The sequence below is a fragment of the Rana temporaria genome, chromosome 5 (assembly GCF_905171775.1).
Source record: "Rana temporaria chromosome 5, aRanTem1.1, whole genome shotgun sequence".
Taxonomy (NCBI): domain Eukaryota; kingdom Metazoa; phylum Chordata; class Amphibia; order Anura; family Ranidae; genus Rana; species Rana temporaria.
The window spans coordinates 72,514,405-72,529,364 of NC_053493.1; the positions used below are offsets into that span (position 1 = coordinate 72,514,405).

The 14,960-nt window shown below is 44.8% G+C and overlaps 1 protein-coding gene across 1 annotated transcript in view; it reads left to right on the forward strand.

The window, feature by feature from the left end:
* LMBR1 (limb development membrane protein 1) overlaps positions 1-14,960 on the forward strand; it is a 180,233-nt gene that overhangs the window by 22,612 nt on the left and 142,661 nt on the right. The window contains exons 2-4 of the mRNA XM_040352705.1: positions 3,360-3,432; positions 10,142-10,181; positions 12,979-13,118. Coding sequence (XP_040208639.1) covers positions 3,360-3,432; positions 10,142-10,181; positions 12,979-13,118 — 253 coding nt within the window. The remainder of the gene's footprint in view (positions 1-3,359; positions 3,433-10,141; positions 10,182-12,978; positions 13,119-14,960) is intronic.

Consider the following 14,960-nt stretch of genomic DNA (forward strand, 5'->3'; position numbering starts at 1 on the left):
AGAGCAGATGGGACAGAAGGACACTGGGGTTGCTGTGCTGAAAGAGATACATTTTAATTTTTTTATGCTTTCCATGCACACTGTAGACACGGGCAGCTGAAGCCTTTATGTGTTCTGTGTTGGTGTAATGTTGAAAATATATTGTGACATTTTGGTTGTTGGTCGATGTTCTGTTTGTGGTCCAATTGGCACTGGTGGCACAATTCTCTGCTGTTCACACCAGATGTTGGCTTCTCTCCTTACATATAAATGAAAGATACAGCGGAGAAGACATTAATTGGAAAACCGGTTGTAATTTATACTCAGAAGAACTGTGGCTTTTTTCTTTATGGCTCTTTATTTTACCCATTGTGGAGATGAATTAATAATGTCCAACGTGCTCCGCTTTTGGAGATTGATGAAGCCTGCATGGCTTGACAGAAAGTTTATCTCTGGGAATTCATTCCACCAATCTTCCCAGCTCTATTATGAGGTAATACGCTGACAGCTGTCACCAGTAAAGTGCTGACATGCTTGCGAGTAAAACCACATTATTATGTAGATAAAACAATCCCTGAATTGCTTCCGTCAAATTAATCTCAACTTGTTCTTCGCACAAAGGCAAGAAAATAATTCTATTTGATCTATAAATGCTTTAATTGGCTTTTAAAGTGTAGAATTTCTCCTCTTATATGTAGATATTTCATGTTTTAATTGATAACCTGAATGTATGCCCGGTTTTGGAATATATGGGCTGATCAGCTAATTACCGTTACAAGCAGCACCTTATCTGTTCTGGCTTTTAATTTACCGGGATCGCACAGGGCCACTGATGGTATTGAATTGTTTGCAGCGTAACCCACAAGTCCAGCTTTCATAACATCTTCATAATGATGCAGAGAAACTGACCCCTCCTAGCTTTGAGGGTAATCGGGGAACAATAATCCATCAGTGATTGCTACATGGCAGGACTGCCTTAGGAGAATCCCAAGCCCTAAACTGCTAAAGGCAAAGTTTACTCGGGATTCTTCATGTGCTTATTTGTTCTTGGTCAGTTCCTGAAAGTTCAACAAAATTTTGGCCTGTCAACTAGCATTTTTCATTAGGAAAGGTCACAATTGTCAGCCTTCATAGTCCTTTTGTGTATCACAAAGCAATAAAAAACCTCTGAGAATGATTCAGTAGAAGAAGCATTTCTCAACACATATGCATCTTTTACAGTGGCAAGGAAAGGTATGTGAACCCCATTGGCATTACCTGGTTTTCTGCAGTAATTTGACATGACATTTTATGTAATCTGATCCTCATCTAAGTCGCAACAACGGACAAACACAATTCCAAGGGGTTCACATACTTTTTCTTGATACTGTATGTAGCATGTGAGTTTGGAAATAATTGAAAAAAAGGTCGCTGGTTTGAATCCCAACCATGACACTACCTGCCTGGAGTGCATGTTCTCCCTGTGCCTGCGTGGGTTTCCTTCCACACTTTTCAAAGTTCATGCTGGTAGGTAAATTGTCTCCTGTCTAAATTGTCCCTAGTATGTGTATGTATGAATGTAAGTTAGGGACCTTAGATTGTAAGCTCCTTGAGGGTAGGGACTAATGTGAATGTACAATATATATGTAAAGCGCTGCATAAATTTGACGGCGCTATAGACGGATCGGAAATAAATAAATAAATCCTTAAAGCCTTTTCGTACATATGTTTTGTTTATGGATAAAGACTCATTAATGGGGAAGTAAATCCTGATGGGTTTTACTTCCTCTCCCCCCCCCCCCCCCCTGCAAAGTAAAAGCATAATGGGCTACACATTAGCCTGCCTCTGGCACACCCCCCTTGCCAATCGCAGCCTGCCTCTGGCACACCCCCCTTGCCAATCGCAGCCTGCCTCTGGCACACCCCCCTTGCCAATCACAGCCTGCCTCTGGCACCCCCCCCTTGCCAATCGCAGCCTGCCTCTGGCACCCCCCCCTTGCCAATCGCAGCCTGCCTCTGGCACCCCCCCCTTGCCAATCGCAGCCTGCCTCTGGCACCCCCCCTTGCCAATTGCAGCCTGCCTCTGGCACCCCCCCCTTGCCAATCGCAGCCTGCCTCTGGCACCCCCCCTTGCCAATCGCAGCCTGCCTCTGGCCCCCCCCCTTGCCAATCGCAGCCTGCCTCTGGCACCCCCCCCTTGCCAATCGCAGCCTGCCTCTGGCACCCCCCCTTGCCAATCGCAGCCTGCCTCTGGCACCCCCCCCTTGCCAATCGCAGCCTGCCTCTGGCACCCCCCCCCTTGCCAATCGCAGCCTGCCTCTGGCACCCCCCCCTTGCCAATCGCAGCCTGCCTCTGGCACACCCCCCTTGCCAATCGCAGCCTGCCTCTGGCACACCCCCCTTGCCAATCGCAGCCTGCCTCTAGGACATGCCCCCTTCTTACATACCTGCCCTGTAACCCTGCCTCCCCACTATGAGTAAGAAGAGATGCATGGTCACATAACAGAACTTTTTAACCTTGTAAAAAAAAAAAGTATGAAAGATAATTTCTGACACTAAACAAAAACAATTGTGGTATGTGCATAGTTATAGTTGTATTAGAAAGTGTCTATAATATAGTTACTATTTAAGTATACAAATACTGACTAAATCTAATAAGTTGGTTCTTTGGCCTCTGGCATCCCTAACATTTTGGCTGTGGTAGAGGGTGGGCCACAATTTTGATTCCCAAATTGAAGTTATTTCTATAAGGCCCCTTTCAGACGGACGGCTGTTTTGCCGCAGTTAAAAGCACTACAAATGTTTTGTGAAATTCAAGGCTCCAGGCACTGCGATTAGCTGCATTTGCACATTGCGATTACATGCTTTTTAACGTGCGTTTAACTGCGGCCGCGTTTAGCTGCGGTATTCATTTCCATAGCAACCCTTTTTATTTTTTTTGTTTTTGTTTGGGTCCCTTGAATTCTAAAACGCTGCTATCCTCAGTTGACAAAAAAGACTGCGATTACCTGCGGTTATGTGCATATAGCTGCGCTACATCGCACCTGGACGCATTCAATTCTATTTTTTCTATTCGCACCAAACCGCATGTAACGTAATCGCACGCAAGCGCTGTGTGTGAATGGGGCCATAGAACTTTGTGTGCTTTTAGCTGCGGTAGAAAAATAGAAAATCCGCAGCTAAAAGCACCATTCTATCCGTCCGTCTGAAAGGGGCCTAAATAGTACAGCTTTGGTTTTGCAGCTCCTGGGAAGCTATGGTGAAAAATCAGGATTGGGTACATAGGGCCCTATTATGAGCTCCAGACTTTATTACAACAGAACCACTGCAGGTTTACTTTCAGCTGATCTTTGCTGTTTCTATGGATTTTTTAAAGCATTTTTTTCCCCCTCTCTTTTTAGATCTGCTTTCTTATGTTTGCCATTTTATACATTGTGTCATACTTCATCATCACACAATACAAAAGAAAAGCAGGTACGTATTCTGCTCTTATTTTCTATTTATGGTTCAAGATTTTTATTTGAAAACAGTAACTTTTTAGGAATGATTTCCAGTGGAATGATTTTTTTTATTTTTAGGAATGATTTGCACTGTACAGTGTGCTGGTAATATTAGTATTGTTATGATAGGACACTCTTTTCCACTGAAGAAAGGTGGGTATCTAGAGACTGTTTTCTGTCATCCTGTAGTCTGATATACAGACATATGCCCTCTGAGTTGTTCCAGTGCTCGTGTCCTTTAGGAGAATCTTGTCCTAATTAGGTCTTTGCCATTTTGTAAACCTGCACTGCACTGAAACTATGCAGGAGACCAGCATCTCTCATATTGCAGAGAGTTAGATGATCATTCATTCTTGTGTTTACTGCTTTTCCCAGTGTGTTCAATACAAGAAATTCCTCACATAAGTAAGATTTACCTGTCATCTGCTATAAATCGAGCTGATTTTTAAAGTACTTGTATTATAAAGTGAAGCAGTTCTAACAGTCTTGCTAGGATGGATTGTAAAATGGGAAGGTTAGATTACTTTTTTTTTTTTTGTTGGTCCAGGCTCCTTTCAGTGCTGACTACATGTGTGATGGTATAGGGCACTTGGTTACATTTACCTTGCTGAAGCCGCAGAGCATAAGACAATGGGAGCACCAAACCTTCTTCATAAAGGAGTCCAAATTGGCATTAATGATTCACAAAAACAAATGGATTTCAGGGGACAAACCACTGTACCCCTTAATCGGGGCTCTGTAATTTTTATATATACCAGATAAATGTTATGCTTCCTGCTTAACCTCTTTACCACCGAGGACGCCCTCCACTTTGAGCGGTGATATCTCGATGATGCCTGCAGCTACAGGCATCATTCAGATATCGCGGTCTTCAGCCGCCGATTCTCTGCACCATAAGAACGATCAAAGCGGCGGTTCCGCCGCTTGATCGTTCTTATAGGCAGCGGGAGGGGACCCTCCCGCTGGCATCCGGTGCTTCTCCGGGCTCTCCCATGCCATCGGGGGCCCGGAGAGCGAATCGGCTGGCTCTCGCTGCAGAACCATAGAGATGACTGGTGACCAGACAGTCACAGTCATCTCTATGACCGTCGGAGGACCGGGCGCGACGTTATGACGTCACGCCTGTTACCCGGAAGTAAACAAAGCCGCAATCGCGGCTGTCGGCATGTGATCGGTGATTCTTTTTTCACCGATTTCATGCTTGTAAGCCTGGAGGAGAGGTGTGGGGTCTTATTGACCCCACATCTCTCCATAAAGAGGACCTGCCACACTGATTCCTATTACAAGGGATGTTTACATTCCTTGTAATAGGAATAAAAGTGATAAAAAAAAAAAGAAATTAAGTAAAGTAAAAATAAAATTAAAAAAATAATAATTTTCAAAACGCCCCTGTCCCCGTTATCTCGCGCGCAGAAGCAAACACGCATGCAGGTCCCGCCCACATATGTAAACACTGTTCAAACCCCACATGTGAGGTATTGTCGCGTGCGTTAGAGCTTGTGCAACAATTCTAGCACTAGACCTACTCTGAAACTTGAAAATAGTAACCTGTAAAAAATGTGAAAGCGTCACCTATGGAGATTTTTAAGTACCGAAGTTTGGCGCCATTCCATGAATGTGCGCAATTTTAAAGCGTGACGTGTTGGGTATCTATTTACTCGGCGTAAGATAATCTTTCACATTATACAAAAAAATTAGGCTAACTTTACTGTTTTGTTATTTTTTAATTCATGAAACTTTTTTTTCCCCCCAAAAAAAGGCGTTTGAAAAATGATTGCGCAAATACCGTGCGAGGGGGAAAAAAAGTTGCAATGACCGCTTTTTTATTCCCTAGGGTGTCTGCTAAAAAAAATATATAATGTTTGGGGGTTCTGATTAATTTTCTAGCAAAAAAATTGTGATGTTTACATGAAGGAGAGAAGTGCCAAAATTAACCCGGTGGGCAAGTGGTTAAAATGATGTTTGATGTGGTTGAACCCTGCTAGTAAAATGGCTGCAACAAGCCAGCTCCTTGTAGGTGATTTAAACATTTTTTAAATATCACTAAGCCCTGATGAATGGAGAACATGTTTGTTTTTTGAATCATTAAAACTGATTTGGTCTGGTGCACCCTCTTGTTTGTTTATGCTCCCTGGTACCCGTTGAAGGGGGGGCCCTATTTGCATGTGAACCACCTAACCTGAGTCAGAGTCCTTTACCGTGACTGTTCTGTATGAATAAGCAATGAAGTTCAGTGCTTCTCGGATGTACCTTTTGGAAGTAGAGGTTCAGGCCATGTGAACTTTGACCTCCTCTTTAGCAAGGTCCATATATCTAAGCACCTATCCCTTCACACATACAGTGAAGGGACTGTTATGAGAGTAGAAAATGGTTTTATCATTCTACCCTTGTCTTACTTTTTACCATGTAGCCAAGACTGGTGACACTAAATAGCTTTAAACTGCATTCCAAGTATGGATTTTACAGCATAGTCACAATGGTCCAGCTTGAGCCAATGTAAGTATGCATATGCCATGCTTGTGGAATGTCTGTGGAAGCTGAAAATCACTCTAGTAGTCTCTGCTATTTGAGTGCTTGCCACCATTATCCAGATCTTGTGCTAAGCAGCTGCCCTGCTGTATAGTGAACATAGGGGGTCGCTCGCTTGGCGCAAGTGCCAAAGAAAGCCTTGCATATTTCTTAATGCTGCAGGGCATTCTCCGATTTGGAGTAGGTAGAGATTGTGATGTCAACACCCTGCCTCTCCACCTAATCTGATCAGAGAATTAAACTCTGCAGTTAATAAAGAAGGGTACCCAGGAGGTGTAACCCATAATGTGCCAATATAGCATATTGGCACATAATTGCAGACTTACCAGCCAAACAATCTCCTCCAGCGCTTCGCTGTAAATGCTCCTGCTGGTCACGGGTGCTTCCATATTCTCTTTCCTGTAGGGTTCAGACTCTGGCCAGACTGCAATGACTGCAAGTCACAGGCGCCTGGGTGCAGAAATATTTCTGGCGCCCCTACATTGGTGTGGTCTTTTTACTAACTGTTCCCCTTTACAAATGTTTCTACAGAGATGCTCCTCCATGAAGTCTTCATTACCCTGGGATCCTTACATGATCTCTTAACAATAAACAAAATACAGGAAGAGAAGCAGAGTGCTTTATTGGGACCTGGAGGGGGTCTCTCTGATGGACACAGAGAGGGCCATCTGTTAGAAAGAGCCTACAGACATGGTACAGACATGGTACAGGAGATGGACAGAGACTGCAGACACAGTACAGGAGATGGTCAGACATTGCAGACACAGTACAGGAGAAGGTCAGAGACTGCAGACACAGTACAGGAGAAGGTCAGAGACTGCAGACACAGTACAGGAGAAGGTCAGAGACTGCAGACACAGTACAGGAGAAGGTCAGAGACTGCAGACACAGTACAGGAGAAGGTCAGAGACTGCAGACACAGTACAGGAGAAGGTCAGAGACTGCAGACACAGTACAGGAGATGGTCAGAGACTGCAGACACAGTACAGGAGATGGTCAGAGACTGCAGACACAGTACAGGAGATGGTCAGAGACTGCAGACACAGTACAGGAGATGGTCAGAGACTGCAGACACAGGGAAAAAGCCACCAGGAAGGATCCGCTGTAGTGTTAAATTGGGGTGGTTAAGGATAGAGCATGAGGGCTGGGCTATGTATTGGTGGCTGTGAACATAAGGAATGTATAGTCAGCTAGTTATTCATTTGCAGCAGTGAATGAGAGTAGGAGGCTTCAGGAGTTGAGGAGAATGTTGGGAGGGATGGAGGCTGATGGTGAAGGTGGGAGCTGGAAAGACATGGGAGCAGAGGTGACAGCTGGCAGAGGGAAGGAGGAGACTGAGAAGGCATTGAGCAGAGTTGACAGCTGGTGAAGGCAGGGAGAAGACTAGGAAGGTACTGGGGGGGGAAACCATTTTCTTGCCAGCCCCTACTCTGAGACATCCAATAAGTAGCAGCGAGACTCTAAATCGGTTTACTAAATGCCAGAAGTGTTACAGCATATCATTACTACCCACTGGTTACTGCACATCAATATTGCTCTCTGGTTGCAAGAGATTACAGCAGATCACTATCACTATTCATCCCACACCTTTACCACCACTGTACCCCATCCCACACCGTTAAAACCACACCTTTGCAATCACTTTTTCATCCTTACCAAATACCTGCTCATACAACTTTGCACCCCTTGCGCACACCTCTGGTAAAAACTGCACTCCCTCCAAACGAAATTATGACACCATCATTCCCCTTCAACCAAATTTGCCACCACTGTACCTCCTTACACACCTCTGCAACTACCCTCCACCCCACCTCCAACGTACCTCTGCCACCATACACATCTGTCACCAATGCCCCTCATCCCTGCCCCCCCATACCCAACAACACTCCACTACCAGCACTGTTCCTTCTCACAAACATCTCTGCACACTGTAACCACTCCCACACCTGCACTCCTATGCCACCCATGTGCCCCCTACCATCAATACTTCTCTTGCATACCTCTGTATTCCTAACAAATCTCAGCCATAATCTTTGTCACCACTGTACCGCCAGCACCAAGTTTTTCCACTATCCAGGTCATTGTGAAGGTGGGATGCCACTTATACTGCACACAATTGCTTTGGAACTTTTTAGAGATCTTCTTTCCGCAGTCAGACCGCCCAGCAGCATTCAATAAAAAACAAAACAAGCTGTTCTGCGGGGGGCAGTAGCAGGGTGTGGTTTTCTGCAGGCTCCTTGCATGGATTGAGCCTGTCTACAGTCTCACCACAGATATGATCTGATCCTAATGTCGGGGCCTCAGGGTACGGTCATCATGATGACCAGGGGAAACGGCAATAGACATGCTGCACATTACTGACAATCAGGACCCAGCCTGCCGGAACACAGGCATCCTGGGACAATCGACCAATTAGCGAGACTGTCGTGGGACTGTTGTTAAGTATGCTATTTGTGGGTACTGTAGGGCTCAAGGCAGCCCTGATAGCTGGCTGATGTGTGCCAAATGGGGGAGAGGGTGAGTTGCTACAACAGCAATGATGCTGGTGGAGGGGAGATATCGCTGAAACACCAGATGATGGGGAGAGTTGTCAATCTTTCTTTCTGGTGGCTTGATGGATAACTATTGCCGGCATTCTTTTGTTTAAATTTCATCTTTCATCAGGGGAATCCTGCTGACAGCTGAAATGTCACCGGTTGTTAAGGATGCAACGATCCTGCCGATAACCGATAATTGCCGGCATTTTTTTATTTTATATATTAGTTGTCAGCTGAAAGAACCAAGCCTTTTATCAGTTTCAGGTATCTGAACATTTGCACGAGGTATCGGTATCGGTATTGTTGTAACCCTACTTATCACCCATGTGAATATATCCTTATACACACCTGTTCCTTCTCTCTGGTATCTTCATTCTGCAATCTCCATGGTGCTGCACAAACTCAAAAATTCTCCAAGGCGGGTAATGAATCTCCTGCACATGTGTACTGCGATTTTTTATTACTTTCTAGCCATAAACACCTGTCCCAACTTGAAACAGGGGTGTTCTCTTAATGATTCCTTGACTTCACAGTGACATTTTATTAGGGGTGTTGAATATAATCAGTGCATTGTTGTATCGCGATTCAGTTTTGCTGGATTCTGCATCGATGCAGAGATCAGCTGAATCGCGATGTGCGCTGATGTCATTGCAGCCCTTCCCCCTTGTCGCATTCATCTTAATGGTCGTGAGGAGCCAGGCTGTGTGCACATGTTGGCCGGATCTGAAGGGTGGCTGGGCCTCTCTGTGCTGGTGCTGCAGCTCATGAGAGTATTGGCAGTGGCTGGGCTTGTGGAGCATGGTGCTCCATGGAGGAGAGCAGAGTAATCAGTACATTGGTCCCAGAAGTGTTCAGGGTGGCCATGGCATTCCCAGCCAGAGGTGTGACGGCGGAGGGTGGCAAGGCCGAGCCAGAGGAGAACCTGATAACCAGAGCTAGGTGAGGGGGCTGTGGGCAGGACACTGAGGCAGTGGTGTAGTGTGGCGGGGGGGGGGGTCAGCCGTCCGATTTAATCCTAGGATGTGGGGGAGTCGGGCAGTGGGTGTGTCCCCGCATCAGTAGGAAGTGGCTACCCGGTCTATCAGTTCACTGTGCCGTGATTGGCTGTTGCGAGTCCTGGGCTGTGGGGGCCGACCGCTCTGGTGTCGGTGATTGGGATCCTGCTCTGATCTGGGGGCCGTTTGGAGAAGGAGAGGGCCCCCTGGGTGGCCGTTTGGAGAAGGAGAGGGCCCTTGGGTGGTTGTATATTTACTGTGTGCTAGCAACTAACCATTTCTACAGTGCCCACTTTATTTAGTTTTTATTGCAGATATGACATTATGATTCCCAGCTGGCTGTCAAACTGCCAAAAATGTCCAAATTTTGATTCTTCCTTCCTTCAGTTCTCCTGACTGCTTCAATTTGTTGAAGAAAACCATGAGCAGTAATCGTGATGCATCGCGGAATCAAATCAAATCGTTGACATGATAATCGTAATCTAATTGAATCGTGGGACCGCTGCGTACCTCTACATTTTATATCATTAGCTATTATTTTCTCAGTTTCTTTATGTTAACCCATTTATCGCAGTGGTATTCTAGCTTTGTTTTTAAGTTGTGTGCAATTTTTATGTTACAGATGAGCAAGAGGATGAGGACGCTACTGTCAACCGTGTTTCGTACGTATGCATTATCAATATTTTTTTATTCTTGCAAATTTTACATTTTGGAGAGTAAAATTGTTAGGGAAGTTGTTTGTGAATTGTGGTTAGTTGCAATTAATCCTAAAATGACACCCCAAACCACATGCAATCGCGCCCTTGATTAGTGGGTGCAATGTCAAGCTCCTGCAGACATAGAAAAGCATTACTTCTGTATTTCTCACTTAGACAATATCTTCCATCATGCTTGAAGTTATTGTAGCCGAATTAGTGCAGTTGCAACAAGAATACTGTCAGTGATTCTTTTTTATTTGCACTAACATCCAAATTTTCAGGACAAGCATTCGGGGTGTGTGCCCTTCTTCCCTACACAAAGTTTTAGCAGAATGTTAAAGCAGAGTTCCACCCAAAATTGGAACTTCCGCTTAATCCACTCCTCGCCCCCTTACTTGGCATGTAATTTTTTTTGGGGGGGGGTAGTGGGGGCTTCAGGAGGAGTGGGACTTCCTGTCCCACTTCCTCCTTCCGCCGAGGGGCTGCAAAGGCGAATAGTCTAATCGCCTTTTGTCAGCTCCTCCTGTAGGCGATCGCCTGGGACATGTGACAGGTCCCAGGCGATCGCCTGTCCAATCAGATGGCGCAGCACCGCTCGCGCAGCACCGCTCCCGCATGCGCAGTAAGTGCCCGGCCGTGAAGCCGAAAGCTGTCACGGCCGGGTGCCCACAGTTAGGATGGAGACCCCAGCGGAGAGGGGGGGAGAGGAGCGGAGCGGCGCTGGACGGCAGAGTAGGTAAGTGTATGTTTATTAAAAGCCAGCAGCTACACTTTTTGTAGCTGCTGACTTTTAATAAACATAAAAATTGAGTGGAACACCCCTTTAAGTAAAACAATCTTTGTGAAAAAAATGCAAAAAAAATAAAAAAGTGCCCAACAAAAGTGATATCGCTCTTAATTACAGTGCTTTAAATTCTAAAAATGTTATACATTTTTGTATGATTTATCACTACAGTGCTGTATTTCAAAGCAGCAAAAACCTGGCAGGTGTTCTAATGGCTCTCCCTTTTATCCAAGATCCCCCCCCCCCCAAAAAAGCGATCCTTTAAATACATGTTTCTATTTACCTTTTTGACTTCCTAACCAGAACAATATATTTATATTGGACTTACTATAACCTTATTGCTGTCTCATCCTTTTTACTTTTTTAAAAAGCGACCGAGTTAAGTTAAAGGATAAGTTCACCTTTCAGGGGAAAATGTTGCACATATTTTTGCAGGAAAAAGTGCATTTATTTATTCTTTCTTACAGGAGCCTGCAATGCATTACACCTATCTTTAGTGGGTGCAATATCAAGCTCCTGCAGACACGTCCGAACAACTGCCACCGTAGCAGGTGGACCTCTAATTCTCAATGAGCTGCAAGGTTGCTGATGAGCGCCCTAGTAGTCCATTGATATTTTCTCCAGCTTGATAACCGCTCGTACAGAGGTATGAGCAGAAAACTGTCAGTGGTCTAAAAGGGCACTCACCAGCAACATAAAAGTTCATTGAGAACTACAAGTCCATCTGCTGCAGTTGCAGTTTTTTGCCATTGACATAATTACTGCAGCGAACCCTCTTCACTTTTTAAATGCTCCCTGAAAGTGTGCGAGCGCTCGACCTCTTCACATACAATGCAAGCTCGGCAGGCTGCAACCCATCAAGGCCCTTTGAGGACTGGTCATGCGGCGGAGTGGAATCCATAACTAAATTGAGTTTTTCTGCTCTTTTCAATCCCCCTAGACAAAGCAGGCAACTAACCATTGGTGAATTTTACCAGATGCCCAAAATTCAGGTTTAACTTTCTGAAAGTGCATCAAACCTGCAGCATATAATAGGAGTCTATTGCAAAGTGCAGGGAAGCCAAAGGTACACTGCGTTGCACCTGCGGTGTTTGGTAATCCGCAGTGCATCGGTGTGAAAGCAGCCTTGGGCCCCTTTTACGCGGTCAGTCCGACCCAATTGGACCCTCCATTCACCTCCTAAGTAGTGGCAGACATAAACTGACTTGTGTCCTAACTCAAATACAATACGCTAAAAAGTATAGTGGGCTGTGTCGGTGTCTGCTTTGCACATGCAGACACGGACATGCCATCCACCCACTCCGTGCTTTGTGGCCCGCGACTGGTTACAAAGTCGCTTAAGTGACTCACTCTTCAAAAGGGTGGGCACCCCTAGGGTACAGTGTTGCATGACCGCGCAAGTGTCATTCAGAGTTCAATATCGCTGAAAATTACCCTGGGCAGGAAGGGGGGGGGGGTATAAGTGCACAGTAGGCAAGTGGTTAAAACGGCAGAGCTAAAAAGGGGCTAGGATTCTAGCAAAAACGGAGGCATACTCCCAGGAGGAGGGGTTATACACTGTATTGGCCTGCAGTTTTTCTTTAGTGTAGAATGCACCTGTAGGCAGCAGTATGATTTGGGGATTAAGGACTTGCTGTACTTTTTTTTTTTTTTTAACTGGAGACTAGTTAGGGGTGCAGGAAATACAAAAATATTTTTCTTGGCTAATATTTAATGTGAAATGCAGTGAGTCACGAAAAGCAAAGGCACATATCTTTCTAGTCTGAATTTGATTGATCAGTTTGTTCTGATTACTATATATGTAACCACTGGAGCATGATGCGTTTGGAATGATAGTATTGGGTGCCCTCATGAGGCAAATTGTAGAACTGCAATTGTATTTTGTTCTCTAGCTTGCGTTTTAAAGGTAATGGTTTTGTAAATACTAAATACCTAATTTACTTTTGGACCAACCTGTACTTGTTTTTTCTCTTCCAGACTGTTCCTGAGTACATTCACACTGGCAGTTTCAGCTGGTGCTGTGCTGCTTCTTCCTTTCTCCATTATTAGCAATGAGATTCTCCTGTCCTTCCCTAAAAGCTACTATATCCAATGGCTGAATGGATCTCTAATTCATGGTTAGTAAATGTTGTTACTTAAATGAAACTATTTGTGAAGCACTTTACTCTATATGAATACTTGTAGAAAAATTGGTACCATTTGACAAATGATAAAAATTATTTCTGTTATTAACGTGATACTAAACATATTGTTTAATTTACATTGTCCATTCTATTTCTGTATATAAATAATGGTGCAGTTATTTTATTTTAAAAATAATAATAAAAAAATAAAAAATAAAATTGAAGTAACTTTTTCCTAATCGATATACAGCTTTCAGGATACATAAGCAGAAGGAGCTTCTAGTTCTCTGCGGCTGGTCACACTTTAACTGACACATACAGTGAATGTTTGGAGGTGCATGTTCTCTATCTTTGTATTAGATGTTCACTTGTCAATTATTTTTGATTGGCTGGAAATGCTCTACCAGGTATACGAGACCTGAAAGGGACCCTGCGGCATGTCTGTGCATACATGTTCACACTATTGCGACGTGAGATTCATTGCGGGTTCCCACATCACATCTCCCTCACAGGCAGTTCACTCTGTCCTCTACGGACCACTGCGGGTGTCAAAACAGTTAAAGCGGAGGTCCACCCAAAAACTTGAAAATCAGCTTTAAGCACTCATTCCCCTCTGCTCTTGCACAATTGGCACTTAAGGAGCAAGGGGGGGGGGGGGGGGTGACAGGGAGGTGATGGAGAGCTGGTACCCGATTTTTGGCAAGTACCTGCTTCCCACTTCCCTTCCTGGTGGACTGTATCCACCAATCGCAAATGCTTAGTGGGCACCTGGTTGTGCAGTTCCAAGCTGTCAGAGACAGGTGCCCATAGTGAAGATGCCGGGGACTGAAGACAGCAGGTGAGACTGACTGGGGTGAACACACCGCTGAATCGTAGAACAGGCGAGTGGCTGTTTTTTAACCACTTGAGACCTGTGCTATAGACAAAAGGCGTCAACAGCGCGGCTCTCAAGTGCCAAGTGGACGTCTTTGGACGTCATTTAAAGTGCATTACCCGTGCGCGCATCTGGGGGGCGCACAGCGGGTAAACACTGTTCCGGCGCATCGCTGAAGAGGCGATGCGTGTACCTGGCGGCCGCAATGTCCGCCGGGTACACGCGATCGTCGATAACACAGCAGGGACGTGGAGCTCTGTGTGTAAACACAGAGCTCCATGTGCTGTCAGAGGAGAGGAGACCGATCTGTGTCCCTTGTACATAGGGACACGGCATCGGTCACCTCCCCCAGTCACCCCCCTTCCCCCACACAGTTAGAACACACCCAGGATACACATTTAACCCCTTCATCACCCCCTAGTGTTAACCCCTTCCCTGCCAGTCACATTTATACAGTAATTAGTGCATTTTTATAGCACTGATCGCTGTATAAATGTGAATGGTCCCAAATTTGTGTCAAAAGTGTCCGATACGTCCGCCGCAATATCGCAGTCCCAATAAAAATTGCAGATCGCCGCCATTACTAGTAAAAAATAAAAAAATAAAAATCATAATTCTGTTCCCCATTTTGTAGGCGCTATAACTTTTGCGCAAACCAGTCGCTTATTGCGATTTTTATTTTATTTTTTATTTTTTTTACAAAAATACGTCTAAAAATACGTATCGGCCTTAACTGAGAAAAAATTGGGATATTTATTATAGCAACAAGTAAAAAAAATATATATTTTTTTTAAATTTTCGCTCTTATTTTGTTTATAGCGCAAAAACCGCAGAGGTGATCAAATACCACCAAAATAAAGCTCTATTTGTGGGGAAAAAAGGACGTCAATTTTGTTTGGGAGCCACGCCGCACGACCGCGCAAATGTCAGTTAAAGCGACGCAGTGCCGGAAACTAAAATTT